Source organism: Mus caroli, chromosome 6, assembly GCF_900094665.2.
Source record: "Mus caroli chromosome 6, CAROLI_EIJ_v1.1, whole genome shotgun sequence".
In the NCBI taxonomy this organism is placed as follows: Eukaryota; Metazoa; Chordata; class Mammalia; order Rodentia; family Muridae; genus Mus; species Mus caroli.
Genome location: NC_034575.1, coordinates 80,312,804 through 80,332,768, shown reverse-complemented (window position 1 = coordinate 80,332,768; position 19,965 = coordinate 80,312,804). Strand labels below are relative to the sequence as shown.

The window sequence follows — 19,965 nt, the reverse complement described above, 5'->3', positions numbered from 1 at the left end:
CTTTACAAGTGAGTTTGTCAAACACAGACAAATGATGATGCCAGGCTTATCCTGTCTTCTTAGAAGAAAGAGAAAGATCATTGTCACCCAGGCTTTATACGGTGACTGTTACCTAGACACTAAGACCTGGAGGACATGGAGAAGTTTCAAGCTGTTATTCCCCAAAACTGGTACAAAAAGACAGAGCACGTGCCTTAAGTCCCAGCCCTCAGGAGGAAGGAGCAGGCAGATTTCTGTAAGTTCTAGGATATGTAAGAGATACAGCCTGGGCTATATAAGAAAAAGAGAAAGACAGACAGACAGACAGAGCTAAGTCTCTGCAAGTGGAATCTGGCAATGCACGAAAAAAACAATGTCCTGACCATGTTGGCTTGTTTGAAACATACGAGGCTGTTTCTGAGCTGAAAGGAAAGGAAAGCAAGTGAAAGTGAGTCCCATTAACAAAGCAAAGGAGAGAAGTCACATGACCATGAAAATCACATGACCATTTCATGGAATACATGAAAAGCCTTCAAAGAAACAGCGTTCCTGATAACAAACATTAATGATCAAGTTGTCATTTACCTCATAAGTTTCATACTCCTTGATGAGCCAAAAATATTCATTTAAAAAAAAAAAACTAGGAACAAAACTAATACTTTCAAAAATGTATCCCATAACTCACCCAACTACAGGCCTAGCCAGTACAATAAGGCAAGGAAGAAAACAATAAAGATAGAAAAGACAAAGAATTCCACCTGTAGAGTTGCAGATCTCTTTAGCTCCTTGGGTACTTTCTCTAGCTCCTCCATTGGGGGCCCTGTGATCCATCCAATATCTGACTGTGAGCATCCACTTCTGTGTTTGCCAGGCACTGGCATAGCCTCACAAGAGACAGCTATATCAGGGTCCACAACAATATGAACCAACCAGTACCCCCCAGAGCTCGTGTCTCTAGCTGCATATGTAGCAGAAGATGGCCTAGTCGGCCATCATTGGGAAGAGAGGCCCCTAGGTCTTGCAAACTTTATATGTCCCAGTACAGGGGAACACCAGGGCCAAGAAGTGGGAGTGGGTGGGTAGGAGAGCAGGGGAGGGGGAGAGAGGGTATAGGGGTCTTTCAGGATAGTATTTGAAATGTAAATGAAGAAAATACCTAATAAAAATTGGAAAAAGAAAAAAATAGAAGAATTGAATAACGATTAAAAATGCATAAAGATTAAAAAGAAGAAGAAGAAAAGAAAAGACAAAGAAGCAGCAGCAGAACCGACTGGTCACAAGTTACGTGAGTGCCTGAAAGCTGAAGCAGAAGGGTGAACAAGAGTCCTAGGGAAATAAGAGCAGCATAAAGGAGGGCTAAGTTTTACACACAAGTCACAACTACCTGGGAAATGTACCTCTAAAGAACTAGGAACAGAGCCGGCCTAGACATGAATCAGCGGATGAACCAGTAATGATGAAAATGTGGTACCTCTGCACAGTAGCATTTTATTCAGCTATAAAGAAAAACACAATCATAACACTTGCAGGAACGTGGACAGCTCTGAAACGTATGATACCAACCAGGCTTAGAAAAACAAAACCTGCATGCTCTCCTTCCTATGCAGATCTAGCCTACAATGTACACACACACACACACACACACACACACACACACACACACACGGTGGGGTGGACATAGAAAAGAAGTCAATGCCCATGCCACAGCAACCGCTTAACGGTAGAGGCAGAGTGACAAGTGTGGAGGACACATTGGGAGCTAGTGTAACTCTAGCATCAAGGCCTACTCAAGACAGCACAGAGTAACATGCAGAAACTCTAAATGAGTATCAGCAAGTCTAACTCAAATATTATGGCAGCATCTCTCTTTCCAAATGTCCCCTTGACACAGATAGACACACGTCTGTGCCAGCTGAAGACCTGTAGCTGCTCTTATACACTACACACACCCTCAGCGGCTCCCGGCAAGTGACCTGTGTCTGTGACCACAGTCAAATGGGTCTGCTTCTAACCTCCCCGTGCCAGCTGCACTAATAATGGAATGACATAAATATGAGCAAAACTATCAAATTTTAATGTAATGCTCTCAGCTTTTTTTTTATTTTTTTTTTAAGCACACACAAAGCAGCATGAAGACGGCAGTCAGACCTTAATTTTCCAAGGCCTCTACACTCAGGTCTTGTCACACCATTCCGTTCTTCTCAAAGATTAATAAACAAAAGGCTAAAATTCATAGATAGTGCATGCTGGCTGGGGTTTTAAGTGAACAGAGGGCAGTTGGCACATGCAGATCCAAAGGGAGTTTGGCTTCTGTCCCCAAGACTGGGGAGATGAGCACACACAGTAGTGGGGGACCTGCACATCAGTGTCCAAGGTGAGGCACATCAGTGATCCAGTCTAACCCACCTTCCCCATCCGCCGGCTGACCTCCTGCTTGTGTTAGAGAAGAGGGTTTCAGCACACTATGGACCCTTGACAGACTGAGAGACCTAGGTTTACCCCAGGAACATGGCATGGTTATGCTTTGTAGACTCTGAAATAATGTAAAGAAAGGTATCACCTTGGGAGATGCCAAATGACACTGATAGGACCAAACTCTTATATCTATTATTCCTTTGTGTGGGGGTGTGGGGGGAAGGTTATACACACATGTATGTGTAAGTATGCAAGCCATGCGCTCATGTGGAGGCTGAAGAAAGACATCAAGTATCCCGCTCTGCCACTCTGTACCTTCACACAGGCTCTCTCACTGAAGCTGGAGCTAAGATGGTCACCAGTCAGCCCCAGGGATCCTGCTGTCTCTGCTTACCACACCCTCCACACAGGTTATAGGCTCACATGGCTGTGCCTGGATTTGTATGTGGGTGCTGTGGATTTGATCTTGGGTCCTCACGATTGTGCAACAAGCACTCTTAAACCACTGAGCCATTCCCTCCAGTCCTCGTTGCAAGTTTAAGCTAGTAGAAAACTATCAATTAAAGACAAAATCTTGACAAAGCCAAGACTATGAGTATAAAACATCTAGTTGTCACTACCATTAAAAGAAAACAATAAATAATTCTCATTAATTAAGGGCCAAATAACTTTGCTCAATGGCACCTCTACTGTCAAATAGTACTCTGAGTAATAATCAAGTTCCAGCTATGAGGAATAAACTGCCTTATCCATCTAGAAATTTTCTTCAATCAATAAGGGTTAAGGAGAGGGCTTAATAATGAGACAGTTGCGATGTATATGTAGAAGTGCTGTTTCCCGAGCTAGGGGTCTAACTCGGTGGTACAGCACTTGCACGCACAAGACCCTGTGTTTAATCCCTGGCACAGAAGAGGGAGAAGGGGAGAGAAAGAGACGGTTAAGCTTAGAAGAGTAGAGGAGGGGAAGGGAGGGGAGGCAGGGAGGAGAGAAGAAGAGCGAGGAAGGGAGAGGAGGAGAGGAGAGGAGGTATTTTCTGGTAAGAATTATAATCATAAAAAAGAGGTATTCCACTGATAACAGTAACAAAGGCTACAAAACACCTAGGAATAAATTAAATGACTGGACTTATAGACAGCAAACTAAGTCTAGCCATGTAAAGGACAGCAGTGGGAATTAATACATCAAGTGTCCAGTGATGAGTATGTAGTACTTTGAGATGCTGCATGCTACATTCAACCATACTTTTAAAAATAAGTGGGAGAGCATTCACATTGTATCGTTAAGCTTTGCGGTGCATATTATAAGAAAGGACAATGATTCCAACATTGTAAAACCCAAAGTCTAAACAAGAACATAAAATAACATGGACACACTTAAACAGTTTTAGATTCGGATGGAGATGCTGACCGCCCTGTTTTCTGTATGTTCACAAAAGGTAACTCAGAGATGCCTGAACCTGGTAGATCAGCAGACAGAAAGTAGCCCTACTAGGTACCACAGTACTGACATTGTCCCAACCATCTGGACTCAGAATACATCAGGATTCACAGAAAGTTCTTGGCCGTAGCCATACTCATGTTGTGGGAGGAACAGGGAAGGCTAGCCTGTGGCCATTTGAAGAGCCTTCCTAGGCCTGGTCCCAGAGGACAGAGTTGAAGCTAGGGACCTGCCTGCTTCCTCTGGCCCTAGCAGCCATACCCAACCCCAGCCCACACAGGTAACCAGGGCTGAAGTAATGTTCAGGAGGGCAGGAGACTGATCGAGCTGGAGATTTCTAGGTTTGCACCCCAGAGCTTACTTCCACCCCTGCATGACCACACCAGTATCAGGAAGGGCTCCTCTCCTCCCTACCCTTTATTCTTATTCCCAGATATGCAAAGACAATTGAGCCAACAAATAGTGAACAATACATACATGAGGACTGGATGGAGAAGGCGTCAGGTTAGTGGGGCCCAAGCTTGACAGCCCATCTGTAAGCTACAAATTAAACATGCTGGTTAGCAACAGGATTTGGGGCTGAGATCTGAGGACCTGTGAGAGGGAAGGTTAGATGGTTCTGAGGGAGTAGGGTTCTCCTTTGTTCCCTCACCCCCTCCCTCCCTCCCTCCCTCCCTCCCTCCCTCTCTTCCCAGGTACCCCCTGCACCAACTGTGGGCAGAATGGGCTATCCCCTGTAAGACATGCCTGGCTCCATGGTCCAACCATTTATGTGACCTTGGACAGTTCCACAACCTCCCTGAATCACAGTGACCCAGAGCAACAGTGAGTGGTGAGTCAGCGTTGGAATTTGAGGAAGGCCTTGCCAGCCTAGTTTGGTCTCCTGCCACTGTTTTATGTTACAGCCTTTGCTGCCATGCTTGAAGGTGTACCAACCAGATACTTTCTGCCTTTCTCAAATCTGCCTGCTCCAGAGACGTTTCCAGCCCTCACCATCCCTCCAATTGCTCCTTCTGTCCCTAACAAACCCATACTTCCTGGGCAGGGTAGCCAAGGAAGGGCAAAGCCCTCAGCTTCCATCTCCCAGAAGCAGGGGACCACATGGCTCCCGAGACCTACACAAAGGAAGCTGGAGGAGTCTCACAGGACAGCCTTGCTGCCTGTCCTAGAAACGGCTCCCCTGCAGAATAGCAGGATAGCCGGTGGATAAAGCTGGACAGAGGGGCAGGAGAGAGAGAGAGAGAGAGAGAGACCCTGCAACAGGGGAAATGGGAGGTGAGAGAATGCAGGGAGTATTGAGGACCCACAGCCACCAGCACCAACCTCCCTCTCAGTGATTCAGAGGCTCCAAGAAGACCCTGAAAATGGTGAATCTCAGGCCAGACTTCCTTCCAATACAGGAGAAAAGGCTTAGGGCAGAAGTGTAGGGGAGACCCTGTTGAGACCTGGAGTGGGCTTTAGATTCTTCCTTCTGTGCAGGAAGCACTACCAAGGAGCTACAGGGCCCAAGTCTAGGAAGGCAGGCAGATGAAATGGCAACCAGCCACCAGCCAGGGCTGCTGGCCAATACCAGGTATAGTAGAACCTTCCAGAATAGACTGGTGCGTGCCACCAGCAGACCCCAGATGGCCAAAGATGGCCCTGTCCCTCCCCTTCTTGCCCTGACCCTTCAGAGGCCTCAGTGTTATTTTGAAATTGTTCCCTTTTAGAGAAGGTGAGAGGGGGACAGGCAGGTCACCAGAGCACAAGGGACACATGTGGCTAAACATAGCACCAAAGCCCTGTGCAGCTGCAGAAATTACACGTTCCCCTGGGGCTGTGGCCATAATTTGCTGCTCCAATTCTGGGACTGTGTTTCCACCTTCATGGCAGCCTGAAGCCTATAAGTGGAGCAGTGAGCTCCAAATTAGCCTGAGCCTGAGAGCTGCCTGCACCTCAGCCCACCATGGGAGAGAAGGTCCTTACCACCTTCTCAGGGCTTCTCCATGCCATCTTCCAGGTGTATCCTCAGTAAAACACATACCACACAAGTGCACATACATTGCATCTTACCACATACACACACCTCACCACACAGACACACACACCTACCACTGACGTATCAGCACATACCTACAATAAACATACATACTACCAGACCACATACACACACACCACCTTACCACATGCATACACCACTTCACCACACACATACCAACCTTACCACATATACACACATACTCCCTCACCTCACCTCATACATGCAAACACTTTACCACACACACAACATCTTACCACATGCATACACCACTTCACCACACACATACCAACCTTACCACATATACACACATACTCCCTCACCTCACCTCATACATGCAAACACTTTACCACACACACAACATCTTACCACATGCATACACCACCTTACCACATACATGCTACTTCACCACATGCACACACACAGATACACAGAACCTTAGCACATATACACCTCTTTAATGCACATACATGTACACCTCACCACAAACACACATCTTATATGTGTGTGTGTTTGTACATACCACATCCTCAGCTACTAATCCAAAACCTGCATGGTATGTTCCTTCCAGATGGTATGTTCAGTAAGAATGGGGCCCAGGCCTCTTCCATTAAAGGAAGCTGGACCCCCTCCCCTCCCCTCCCCTCCCCTCCCCTCCCCCTCCCCCTCCTCCCCCTCCTCCTTTTCCTCTTCTTCCTTCTCCTCTTACCCCTCTTCCTCTTTCTCCTCCCCCTCCTCTTCTTTCTCCTCCTCCTCCTCCTCTTCTTCCCCCTCTTCTTCCTCCTCTCTTCTTCTCCCTCCTCCTCCTCCTCTTCTCTTCCTCCTCCTCCTCCTCTTCCTCCTCCTCCACCACCACCACCATCTTTCTCCTGCTACCTCCCAACCTAGGCAAGACCAGCTTTGCCTATGTGTCACATCTCCTGGATCCCAGCTCCTAGGCACCCACCTCTCTGTCTACTTCTCCAGAGTACCCACGTGCTCACACAGAGCACAAGCCTATGTCTGGCTCTTGCTCAAGCCTAGTCCTGGTCTGATTATGTCAGGGCCAGGAGGCAATCTAGCCTTGACCACTTCACACTCTATCTCTGGTTGTGCTTGGAGCCAACAGGACTAAAACAGTCCCTCTTTATCTAAGACTGTGGACATTAAAGGTGACACACAGAGAGCAGAAATCTTGTTGGGAAGCCCTGCACATACTTGTAGCTTATACAGGCCTGTGAAGCGGACAGGAAATAGGAGCTGAGGGCAGGGGGGCAAGCCAGGGGTTGGGACTCACTTAGCTACAAATACCCATCAACAAGGAAGGCAAAGCACAGCCTTGTACTGACATTGTTGCGGAGCCTTCTCCAAATTTTCACTCAGCTTTCTTGGTTAGGAGACATTCTTCCTCAGACTCATGCAGACAATGGGCAAGTTTTCTCTCTATTCATTCATACATACATACATACACACACACATACATACATTCATACATACATACATACACACATACATTCATACATACATGCATGCATGCATGCATACATACATAATACATATATACATACATGCATGCATACATATATACATACATACATCTACCCATCTGTTCACACATCTATCCATCTACCTATCTATCCATCCAGTCATCTGTTCATCAATCCTTCTACCTGTCCATCCATGAACCTACCCACCCACCAACTTACCTATTCATGCATCCACTCATCCATCCATCCATCCATCCATCCATCCATCCATCCATCCATCCTTCTATCCACTCATCCACTCACCTATCAACCCATCTACCTACCCGTCTGCTCATTCATCATCCATCTACCTATCTATCTGTTTCTCTTCCCATTGACTCATCCATCCCTTAATATATCTACCCATCTGTCTATCTCTATCCACCTATCTATTCATCCATCCATCTATCTTTCCATCTATCTAGCCATCTATCCATGCATCCATTCACTCATCCACCCACTGGCCATCTAGACATATTCTCACTGAATACCTCCTCTAAATCAGGTCCTGTGCTGGACATTAGGTACATAAAAAAGACACCTGGTTGCTGTCCTGCATTTAATCCAGAGAAGATGCTGAGACCCAGAGAGATATGCAGGATCTAGAGCTGATGCTGTAGGCAAGATCATGCCAGAGAAGGGGTGGCCAATGATAAGTTGAGTCTCAAATAATGGACTGAGCAAGAGAACAGGGGCAAAGACAGTCTCAGCACACAGAATGCAAGGCAGAGACCTGGTGAGTGTTAGAGGCCTGTAGATAGCAATTGGGGCTTCTGGCTCATTCTCAGCATCTGTGAAAACACAGAGCAAGATTTCCTGCCTCCACAGTAGCTTGAGTCCAGGAGCAAACCCTGGAAGTAGTAGATTGAAAAAGAGGCAGAAACTGGTCTCAGTATCTCCAGGGAAAGCTTCAGAGCTAAGCTCTGGGGATCTTGAGGCTGTCTCAGCACTCAGCTTTGCTCTCATGTGCAAAGCTAAGATTTAGTAGGTGACTTGAAGAGCACAGTGCCTTGCTGAAGGTCAACTGTCTCTTCATCCATCTATGCAACCATCCACCTATCTATCCACTGCAGTCTGAGGATAGAGTACCATCATACAGGCTGGGAGGCTCTGCCTCAGGTATTCTGAAGCTCTAAGAGCACTCAAGGCATTAGGTGTGTAAGTCTGCATGCACAGTCACAGAGGAGGGTGACATCCTAAACAAGTTCAAGGCCAGTCTTCACAGTAGGGCTTCTTGGCCTTTCTTGAGGCAAGTACTGAATGAGATGCAGACAGAGCACATCCACAGCTCAAGACAAGAGCAACGCTCCCTTCAGGAAAAAATATGCTATAGGCTTCCTGACACTTGCCTTGGTATGTCATGTGGTCACCAGCAGGCCCTAGGTTGCAGAGTGCCCAACAAAAGGATGACTGATTACCTGCCCCTCCCCCAAATCCACCCTTCTTGGTCCTAGAGGTGGAGGATAAGAAAGATATACTATAGTCCTAAACTAAGCAAGCCGCTCTCTCTAAAGCTACCTCCAAGGCACTGCCAAGCACGAGATCAGCGACTAATCTTCCTTCAAAGAAGAGACACTCCCTTCTGTCTCCCTTCTCACTGAGGGATCTCAGGAAGAAAGCCTTCAATGCAGCCATAAGGTAGATGTTCCATTCCCCCTCCCCACATGCTTCCAGAAAAAAAGGTTAGGTCTTACCCTAAGGACTACACAACCCTTCCCCCATCACAATGAAAGTTCCCACCCATGTCCTTCCACCAAGCAGCACCCAGCCACCAGGGTATAGAGGGATGTGTATAATGGCTATACCATAGCAAAGAGTAGGGGAGGGGCTAGAGGGAATGAGGAATGCCGGGTATGGGGCAGAAGGGAGCTGACATCTCATTTATCCTACCTGGACAGGAAGGAGAGGCTCCTTGTCATCGATGTCAATCAGCACATCTTCTCCAGGGCTGAGCAAGCTCACATCATCTGCAGGCAAGCAAGTCTACATCTAAGAGGGACTCAGCCAGGGGACTGTCACCAGACCCCACAATCTCACCTCCCCTCACACTGGTAGAGGAGTTTCTGTCCCCAGCCCTTCTCTTCCTTGATTCTATCTCTCCCATCTCCCATGTTCCCCATCCATTCCCTTCCCTCTACTTCCCTCTATTTTGAACCATGCTTCCCACCCACAAGTAGGAGGTCACGTGGTTCAGATGTGCCAAACCGAGGGAAAAATGACTGGGCCAGCTCAGCAAAGGCTCCTTACCTGGGCCACCCTGTGGGGATGGACTCTCTGCTGAGTATGGGTCGCACAGGAAGTTCTCCAGGGAGCGAATGGTACACTGACCCACAACTGGCCGGCGGCCAAACTGGCGATTATCAATGACCTTGACCACAATAGGGGGACAGTAGAGGTCCTCTCTGGGTAACATCTGGAGAGAGGAGAAGAGGGATGCTCTAAACATGGCCCCCAGCTCCTTTCCGGGAACTCCCAGGGGAAGGAGTAAGGGAGAGTTCTCATAGACAGGACCAAAGAACAGAAAGTGACTCTGAACCCACGAAGAGTCCACAATAGTCCAAAGTCCAAAATGGTGGCCAGCAGCCCAGGTGCTGGTCAGTGGGACAGGCCACACACCTTTCTGTCCGGCCTCAGCTGCTGTGTGTAAAGGCAGGTTTTCCCATAGCTTTACTTCCAAACACACCCAGGTCAGCCTGAAGTCTGAGCAAGTCTATTTGCTCTGAACCTGCACTGCCTGGGAGGAGGGGGAAGGGGTGGGGGTAGGGGGTGGCAGAGGGGGGGAGTTGGGCTGCAGCTCAACATTTCTTACAGACAGTCCCCCCCAAGTGGATACTCAGGAGTTGGCTTGCAGACCTAGATTCTTCTCCCCCCACCCCAAAAGCACTTTGAACACAACTTGAAATAATTTATATGCACTCCTTCAGTGGCGTCTCGGCTGCGCCAAGAGAAGGCTCCCGTTGACAGCCACTGGGCCTGGAATTTCTAGTGTGCTTTCATCTCACAAACCATTTTCCTTCTCTCAGACTTGACTTACACCGGCCACTGGGCCTCAGCAGCCCAGGGAGCTGGAGAAGACTGGGAGGTAGGGACTAGAGGGATAAGGGGTGGGAAACTCAGGGTTCGGGGCTTAGGGCTGGGGGCGGGGCTGAGGACTAGAGGTCTGAAAACTGGGAGGCCAGAGACTGGGAGTCAAGGGTCAATGGCAGGGGCCTGGGAGTAGTGGGGGGCAGGGACTGGGGCTGAGAACTTGGGGCTGGGGTAGAGATGCTGGGGGTAGAGCGGTCAGAAGCTAAGAGACCAGTGAGGACAGGGGCAAGGGTTGGGAGACCATGGACTGAGGCCACAATGGGTCAGATTTGAAGGCTATGGGGGATGGAAGCTGGGTAGTCAGGTGCTGGGACCCTGAGAGTTGAGGCTTCAGACCAGGAGAGCCAGAACTGAGGAATGGGAGGCAAGGGTAAGAGCTCAGAGGCCAGGCATTGAGGACCTGGAGATGAGCATTAAGGGATCAGAAGCTGGGGAATTGGAGGAAAGGACTCAAAACTCAGGGGTAGGGCCTGAGAGCTTATGGCTGGAGATAAAGGACTGCAGAATCAAAAGCTAGAAAGCTAAGTGCTTGGGGCAGGGGGGTGATGGTTGAAAATCCACAGGCTACAAGACTAAGGATTCAGGGGCCAGGGTCTGGAGGTTTGGGGGCTAAAGCTGAGAACTAGGGGAGCAATGAGAACTGGGGCTTTGGAGGCCAGGGCTAAAGAAAAGGAAACTGAAAGGTGAGATGGAGCTGACAGCTGAGGGCCCAATGGCCAGGACAGAGGCTTGAGGAACAAGAACTGGGGAGCTGAGGACTGAAGATTGAAGTTTCCCTGAAGGGCTCAAGCTAAGACAGAACCAGGCAGGGAAACCTGGGAGGAATGGCTGAAGGCCAGCCGGGGGGGGGGGGTCCCCGGGAGGAGCCTAGCAGTGAAAGCCTTCCCTAAAGGAGACATACTGAGAATGGCTCCTGAGGCTTCTGCTGACCCAGAATCGGGCAACAAGGCTGTGTGCTGCACCCAGGACAAAGCCTTCAATGAGGCAAGAAGTAATTCCTGTATTCATAGGGAAGCGGAGTGCAGAGATGATATGACTCACACACACACACACACACACACACACACACACACACACACACTGGGCCCTTCTGGGAGCTGGAGCTGAACCCCAGGGGTGCCGAGATCACGAGGTCACTCTACCCCTCAGGACTCTGGAAGGGAACAGCGAGGAGGTAAGGCTCACCACTTCCATGAAGAGAGTACAGACATCAAAGTTGGGGTTCTTCCGAAGGTTTCTGATGACACAGGACTGCACTGTCTGCCCACCACACTCCACCACGAGGCTGGGGGAAGAGATGCTGGCCATCTGATAGCTCTTCATGTTCCGCAGGCCCCAAGCCAGGATCTAGGGACAGAGGAAGGGGAGATAGAGCCGCTGAGCACGTCTGAGGCAGGAAGTGGGAAGACCAGGCTGGTGGCCCCTGACCCACAACCAGGCTCACCTCAATGGCAGTACGCTGGAGAGCTGGCTTGATGTTCTGGGGAACCATGTAAATGTTGGCCTCCCTTTGAGGTGGTGGGTAAGGCAAATCTGTGTCCTCCGTCTGCAGGGGACAGCAAGAGTGAAAAAGACCACAGTGTGGGGGGGAGGCCAAGGCAGTGGAATAAAAATGAGCAGGCCAGCAAAAAGCAATCGCATGCAACGAGAGACACAGGAATGGAGGACAGAGTTTGAGGTGGACAAATGGATAGTAGAAATGAGGGTGCAGGAGTAGCCTCTCAGCTGGATACCATCCTGTCCAGGATCAGGACGAGCACATCTTTGCACAAGGGCTAGGCGGTCCTCCCACCACACAGGCTCACCACTGAGCTACCTATGTGTTCCTGTCTTCTGCACACATGTGTGCTCACATGGATGTGTTCATGCTGACACAAGCACACAGACCTTTCTGCCCCATCCGGGCCCATCTATTTCAGTCTCTCAGTCACATCCCCCCAACCCTGGCTCTCCTACCCTGCCCCCCCCCAGCTGAGACACACCCTGGTTTCCACCCAGACACTCTCCAACCCCCAACCCTATTGTCACATCTGTATTCCACAAGGACAGAGCATCCTCATAGGAAGCCAGGAAGAACAGAGCAATGGCAAATGAGACACAGCGATGTGTGGCCACTGTCCTTATATGACATGGAGCACCATCAGTGCCCCAGAGGAGGCTCCATTACCAGCACAGACCAGGGATGTGTGAGGCACATGGTGATACTGGCCTGCTCAGAGGTTCCAAAATGAGCCAGGCAGGAATCACCAAGAGCTTATGTGGGGAGCATGGCACATAAGGCAATAGAGAGGTGCATGATCTCAGAACATGGTGGCTTTGGGTGTGAACACGAGCTCTACCATCCACAAGGTGAGAAAGGTGACCCCTCCTTTCTGTCACTCAGCTTCTTCCCATGTGCGGTAGCAGAGGTTAATCTCTAGCCAGCCACTAGCACGAGAGCTGAGAAGTCCGCACCATACAAGAACGTCTGCAGCACACAAATGTTCACCAGCACTACTAGGCAAATTAACGTAAAATGCCCTTTTCTTAAGACTTTTGACTCCCATGTATTTTATAAGTTTATTAGGTCAAGACACTTCACTGCCACCTAGTGGGAAACCTTCAGAACAAATGCAAGTACAGGTTGTACTAGAGACTGTTCCTCCTTGGTATACCATCATTGCACGTTGCCCATACAGCACATCCACACAGGGAGGTCTTGATGTTACAAAGATGAACTATTACCAAACGGGCTGTGCTTTAATAAGCATCTCAACTACCTGCCTTTCTCTCTGACAGCCTTGTTTCGGAAAGAACGCTGTATCAACAGGCATTTGCCAACACGGATGACAAGAGCCGCAGGAACAGAGAAAAAGACCAACTTCCTCCTGCCTACATCAAATTTCACAGCAAGTCCAGGCCACCTCCTGCCCGGTGGTCCATGCCACCCAGAGCCGTGGTAATAAGGACCTCAGGTCCAGGAGCAGACAGCCCTGAACTCTGTGTGAGCCTGGGCAGGTTAGTCAGCAGCAGTGACTCAGTGTCCTCATAGAGACAGGGAATAACAATATGCTGAGCAGTCACTCTGAGAATTCAATGAGAAGATGAACAAGAGGAGTATCTGGCACCAGACAGCACTTCGTCAGTGGTGTGACAGTAATTATGGCTGCCATTGCTGTCGGCACCACGGTTTTTACCACTGAGTTCCAATTGTTCTTCCGAGGGTCACTTAAGGAGCATCTTGCAGAACAATGTTGGCTTTAAAGCCGCCCTTAAACCACCAGGACAAAGGTAAAAGCGGGCTAGTTTCCTCCTAGCCTACACAGAAGGTGACATGGTATAGGAAGAGTGACAGTCAGAGCTGCCTCTGTGCACACCTGCACGGGAGCTGTGACCACCACAAAACCCAAGAGAGGTGCCCCATAGACCCTGCACAACCACAATAGAAGCTGGGCTGCTAACAGAACCCCGGGCGGCACCAAGACACCAGCCATGAGCTGCATTTGCAGGTGGCTATGCAGCAGGGTGGCCTGTTTTAAGGGCCAAGCTTTGTACGGCATATTCTTAACCCTCTCATGGCTGATGCCCAAACTACTGTGGGACTAAGGCCAAAAAGGCAGGGGTTGACAACTGGAAGTGTTTGCCTCTAAGCTTTGCCAAATGAGGAGGCAGGACAATCTCCCTCACCCAGTCACCCATTTCTTTGACAATCACCACAGAAAACCATCAGCTAGCTGTGGGCTAGGCCCCACCTTCCTTTCTAGCTCCCCGGAGCACTGCAGTGATGGCATCCTCTGTAAGGCCTGAGAACTGGACTCCCCACAGTGGGAGCCCACTTCTCAAGCAGGATGAACGCAAGGGGGCCCAAGCGGGTTAAGTGTTAGTATAGTACCGTGCTCGTCAGAAGGAAGCCCTGCAGGAAGAAGGCAGGCGTGCATAGCTGTGGAGCCAGCCACGTGGAGGCAGGAGGGAGAGAAGCAGAGACAGAGGTTAGAGGACACCCAGGGACCACTTCCTTAGCGTGAGGACACCACTCTCATCCCAACACTGTCTCTGCCCACCACGCTGTCCCCGGGCCTCCGGTAACATTCCCACCCTATGCCACTTGGCTTCAGATGCTCAGGATCCGGCTCCTGATGGCCTTCTCTGCCCAGCCTGGAAGACACCATCCAGTACAATGCCGTGTCATATGTGCCACATTACCCAGAGCTGTGACTATGCACCCAGTCCCTGGTGTTCTCCAGGTCCCCGACCCCATCTCACCCCAGCCTTCCAGTCCTTTGCCCTTCCTTCCATATCTGCCTTCCCACCCCAGGGTTCTCTATCCATCCACACTGTTTCTCTGAGTCCTCCCCCTTGCCTCCAGCCTCCTCCTCTCTGCCCTCTGCCTTTGCTACAGCACCTCTTCCCTGGAAACTTCTCTCCCAAGTCAAGATCGGCAGCCCAAGGTCACTTGTAGAGTCTCACCTCTCCCATCACATGTCGGCACTTGCCGGCTGAACTCAATGTCTCTTCCAAAGTCACCTACTCAGTTCCCTCTTCCTCTCAAGGATGGACCTGCCAGGCCACCTCCACCCCTTCCTTCCCGAGCACTGAAAAGCTGTCATCTTTGCTCAGAGACATTCTGTCTCTTGTGTCCCCCCTAACCCCACAGCCCCATTCCTAGCATCTTTCTACTCAATTGGCCCAAGCCTCCTTCCTGGTGGCCTCTCACACTTACCTTGTCCATGATAACATTTTTATCCATCTCCCCAAAAGCTGCTCCCTTCAATGTCATCTCATACATCACTCCCAGCACCCACCACGACAACCAGTGCCACCCTTGTCTCCCCCTTCCTACCTTACTATGATCACCAAGCACCGTTGACTCTTTCCCTAAATCTCTATCCTGTGTGTTCTCTCTTGCTCCCCTTTCCCTTCCCCTTCCCCCTCTTTCTCCCTCCCCCTCTCTTTCCCTCCAGCCCCCTCATCCACAAGTTTCCTTTCTCCTTCCTGATGTCCAGTGATCCACTCTGTGGTCTCTATGCTTTTAGTTCTGCACACACCCTCAGCTAACAAAGCCTATGACACTCTGTGGGCATGAGGTTAGGATATGTTACTCAAGGGACCCTGTCCTCAAGACAGTTGCAAAGACTGAAGAGGCCCCCAAGACCCCTCATCTTCCAGCCACTACTGACGTCTCTCACCACATGACTTTTCCCGTCAGGATTCCTGAAGAGTGACTAGCCACCTCTGGAATACTGCCCTTCTTAAGTAGAGGCGCTGTATTCTCTTTAACCTTGGGACTCAGCACTGGCCATCCATCTGTCTGGAATACAGTCTGTCCCTCTTCATATAGCCACTTCCTGCTTGGACTGTATACATCATTTAAATCTTCTTTGGTGACCTAAGCTTATTATGTTCCAGTGTCTCCGTGGCCCCCATATCCTCTGTCCACCGACCTTCAACCCATTGAAAGATACACCAATTACCCCGAGCCATTTCTCTGTTGGTCATTGTCCCTAGCTACCCAGCAACTCTGAATTACTAAGCAATGACTGTGAGAAGATACAGGAGTAAGGGAGGGGGATTCAGCAGAGATAGGAGCAGGCAAAGAAGTGGCTCTCCTTGACTGTACTGCCACCTGCTCTGCCATCATCGTCAAGTCCTCTCTGAGCCCTTGCTAGGTGTGCCTGCTCATGGCTGAGACAGTTTTCTACACCACCTTCTAGAACCTGGTACAGCCTTCAGGGCAAAACTCACCTTTCCCCCAATTTCTCCAAACACTCTAGAAACTTCTTATAGCCTTGCTCTCTGACATCTGTTATACATAGATGACTCCTATAACACATCCAGACACACACACACACACCCTATACAAATACACACACACACAATTTCTCACACAGTTCCAATGAACCTAACCGTCCTTTGTTCATCTCACTCAAGAGGTAATAGTGAGCCTGAGCCATGTTGCCAGCTTCTACACCTCAGGAATACTGCCCTTCTTAAGTATTCCTCCTGGTTCAGCCTACCTATGGGGCCCAAATCTGTCTCTCCAGAACAGTATGGGTACCGGGACACTTAACAAAGCAGGACATAACTGCACCAGGTCACTGGGAAGGGAGGGTCAAACTGCAAAAGCAACCAAAGTGTCTGATTGGCTGTCTCTTGGGTGACTGGGACTGAGGAGTTCAGACCCCAAGGACAAGTCAATACCATAAACCTGATCACAGGCAGCCATATTAACCCAACTCCTATGCCTGCCCTGAAGACTGAACAAACCTGGGACCACCTACAAGGGGGGATTCACAGGGGGGGGCAGGGTGCCGGTCAAGCCAATTCAGACCCAGATATCCAGGAACAGATGAGGGTCTCCTCCCACCAACAGAAGCCATCCTTAGACTCCTCTCAACCCACATAGCCCCATGGCCAATTCAGCACAGATTGCTGAAGGCCGATACATTCCTAGTCATTGGTGACACTAGACAGATGTTCCTATCCAGGACAGTGCAGGTGTTGACATACCTCTGCAGCCAACAGACTGTCCTGTCCCCAGTAGCCCTCAGACTTCCCACCTCACCCAAAGGGGACCATTCTGGTTCCTTGGGGAGCTGCAGGAAGGGGGCAGCCAGGCAGCAGGAGGCTCCATCTTCCGTCGACCCCACCCCGCTCATTAGGAACAACATGCTGGTCTAATTACACTTCCCAGGAAAATAGTGTTTCAAATTAAGGCCTTGGGGGAGGAGGAGAGGGATGGGGGGCACTGGGCTTATTTTCCTGATTGCAAAACACCAAATGTTTCCCTTCTAGTAGATGCTGGGGTGCAGGAGCGAAACTGGACTAGGTCTCAGTGTAAGCTGTGTATCCCCCTGCTGCCTCCAAGATTTGGGAAGGTGCCTAAGGGTAACTGGTTGAACCACCATTTTGTTAGGGGCCACAAAGGATATGCAGCCCTCAACCAGAGTATCCCTTACCTCGGAGCAGAAGAGGGGCAACTAGCAGTGTCCTTTGGACAGTCAAATCCCCAGCCCCTGGAAAAGGTCTTCCTCTATATAGGTTCCCAGTTGTAAGAGTCCCACTATCAAGGAGCCCCAACACTTCGCCTGCCATGTGTGTGCACGCACGCATGCGTTCTCGCTAACATGTGCCCATGCGCACTGCCAATTCTCGGGAAATCTAAAATTGCAGTCTCTTTGAACTCATTCCCCTTGGCAGCCTGAATTGCCTTTGTTCTCCAGACCAAAAAAAAAAGGGGGGGGGAGGGAGAGGAAGACTCAGAAGAGGTGGGAGGGAAGATGGGCCAAGGAGGGCACAGAAGAGGGGTGAGACAAGATGGGGAGGAAGAACAGAAAGAGCAAAGGCCAAAGGGACCATCAGCTCTTCACAAGGGCTCAGGACTCTCTGCACACAAGGCAGCCTGGCTTCCCCACCTGGAACTCACAGAGCAGTGATCCCCTGCAGAGAGCCTGGGGGAGAGGCTATTGCTCTTCCTGCCATGTCCCTAAACCCCACCTCTGCTCCTACCCAAGGCAACTTCCAAAACATTCCTGCCCCTCCCTTGCTTCAAATACTAGCTCAGTGTCTCCTCTTCCGGAGACCCATCTTCTGTGTTGCTTCAGAAGCCGCCAGCCCTGTGCCTCACTTAAAGGCCCTTCAGTCTCAAGGGCATGTGTGGCTCTCTCCATACCTCACTGTGCTAGCAGTAGGGTGCGTCTGGACTTAACCACTCTGGAGCCTCTCTGTTCCTCCTGGCCTGTCTCCAGTGTGCCCCCACAACAGCAGCTGTCTCAGAGGCCTCCCCACCAGTCTCTCTTCTAAGGCCTGGCTTTATAGTCTCTGCCCTGCAGGCCAGCACGCCCAAGCACATCTCTACTTCTGCTCTGCTCCCAGACTCCCCGGAGAGTGGGCCCAGTGTGCACAGAGATAGGACTGGAAAGTTGGAGGAAGTTAACAGGGGTCACAGGCAGATGATGGGCCACCACACAGAAAAAGACAGAAAACCTCTGCTGGGTCAGCAGGCTTTCTGCAGGAGCAGAATGGCAGAGGGAGTGTCCTGCCTCCTCTTAGCCTCTGGGGAGGCTTTAAACTGAATAAGTCCCAAGTTCTTGGCAGGAGGCTCAGCCTCTGCCAGGGGAAGTGTGTTGAGCTCAGGGCTAAGGGTTACACTGGCTTGCTCTGGGGTAAAGAGTCTCACAAAACCATCTTATAAGACGGGTCTCCCTGGGCCTTGAACCCTTGACCCTGCCTGGCTAGCCCTGTCTGTGTCTAGCAGACTCCTAAGGATCTTCCTCCCATGGCCCTGCTGACCACAGGATGCCTCAGCAGGGGACCTTGCCAGCCCTGATGATGCTCAGCCCTTCAGGGTCTGGCCTCTAGCTGTAGTTTTGATTTGCTTCCTGACAGTCAGGCCACAGACGCATCCTTGCCCCGAGTCCGAGCCCTAGCTATTCCATATGGCACATCCGGTCATGAAGGGTTCTGAGTCTGTCATAACTCATCCCTAGGCTGGGTCCTCTTCAGCACAGCCTGTGGGTTTTGGCTTGGTTTCTATGTTGCCTTCCAAATCGGCAGTCTCTCCGCATGGCCGCCAGAAGCAGGAGGCCGCCTGTCAGGCGCGAAGAGGGCCAGCAGCTGGCAGGCCCCCACCTCTGCCTGGGAGTGAAAGGAAGTGAGGGAATGGGGTGGGGTTGGGGGGGGGGGGACTACAATCCCACATCCTGACTGATCTTGCACTTCAAGTCCAAATTGCACCGAAAATGTCAAGTGGTATCCGCTCTCAACCCAGCCCAGGGAGTCCCCGATGGAGGACATGGACAGCCTTTTCCTGCTTGAGCCTCCACCCAAAGCTCTCCTTCCCACCCATCTTCACACTGCACCTAGGCGCCCTGTACCAAAGATGTATGCCTCCCGCCTTCTTCAGTGCTCTGTTAAAGTCTCCTAACACTGCCTCCACCACCAGAAAGCTTTCCTGGGCTACTCTGGTGCGCACCCAACATTTTACTCTTGAAGACACGCCATCTGCTACTCAACCAGACAAAACTTAGGGATTGCCATTCAGGTGATCTGTGTATGGCTGGGCTACTAAGAGGGTATCAAGACTGTGGGGGCTAGAATTATCTCACGGGATGTACCCTAGGTAGCTGTGGCTCCAATCCAAGCAAAAGGACTAAAATCTAGATCAATCACCCTACAACATGAGCTCGGAGGCTGGCCTTTATCTCCCTCCTTCCAGGTTTACCACCGCCCCCATCTCCCCCCATCCTTAGGGTCAGCTTACCTCATCCAAAATCCTTGAAGTTTCATGCATCTGTGATGGGCCACATCCGGGAGACAGTGGGAGAGCCAGGGGAGCAAAGGGTCTCCATTAGTATCCTGAAGCACTCACTGAGACAGAGATGGCACCCACAGAAAGTCCTCCCACCAAGGGTGAGCAGGCTACCTCACCACACCCTCCCATATGAAGAAGGGACCATGAGAAAGTCAGATGCTCTCCGGAAGTGACAGGAGGGAGAACATCAGATGGGAGGTGGGAGGGACCTGGGATTCTGTGTAGCAGCCCCTGGA

The 19,965-nt window shown here is 50.5% G+C and overlaps 1 protein-coding gene across 16 annotated transcripts in view; it reads right to left on the bottom strand.

Moving 5' to 3' along the window:
- Positions 1 to 19,965, bottom strand: part of Dysf (dysferlin) — a 201,704-nt gene that overhangs the window by 49,182 nt on the left and 132,557 nt on the right. For 8 of the 16 annotated variants that reach the window (XM_029478331.1, XM_021164299.2, XM_021164306.2 and 5 more), the window contains 6 exons: positions 19,679 to 19,708; positions 11,885 to 11,986; positions 11,626 to 11,787; positions 9,601 to 9,766; positions 9,244 to 9,320; positions 4,309 to 4,371 (listed from right to left, as the gene is read on the bottom strand). In XM_029478331.1, coding sequence (XP_029334191.1) covers positions 4,309 to 4,371; positions 9,244 to 9,320; positions 9,601 to 9,766; positions 11,626 to 11,787; positions 11,885 to 11,986; positions 19,679 to 19,708 — 600 coding nt within the window. The remainder of the gene's footprint in view (positions 1 to 4,308; positions 4,372 to 9,243; positions 9,321 to 9,600; positions 9,767 to 11,625; positions 11,788 to 11,884; positions 11,987 to 19,678; positions 19,709 to 19,965) is intronic. The other 8 variants (XM_021164302.2, XM_021164303.2, XM_021164310.2 and 5 more) reach the window with 1 other exon arrangement.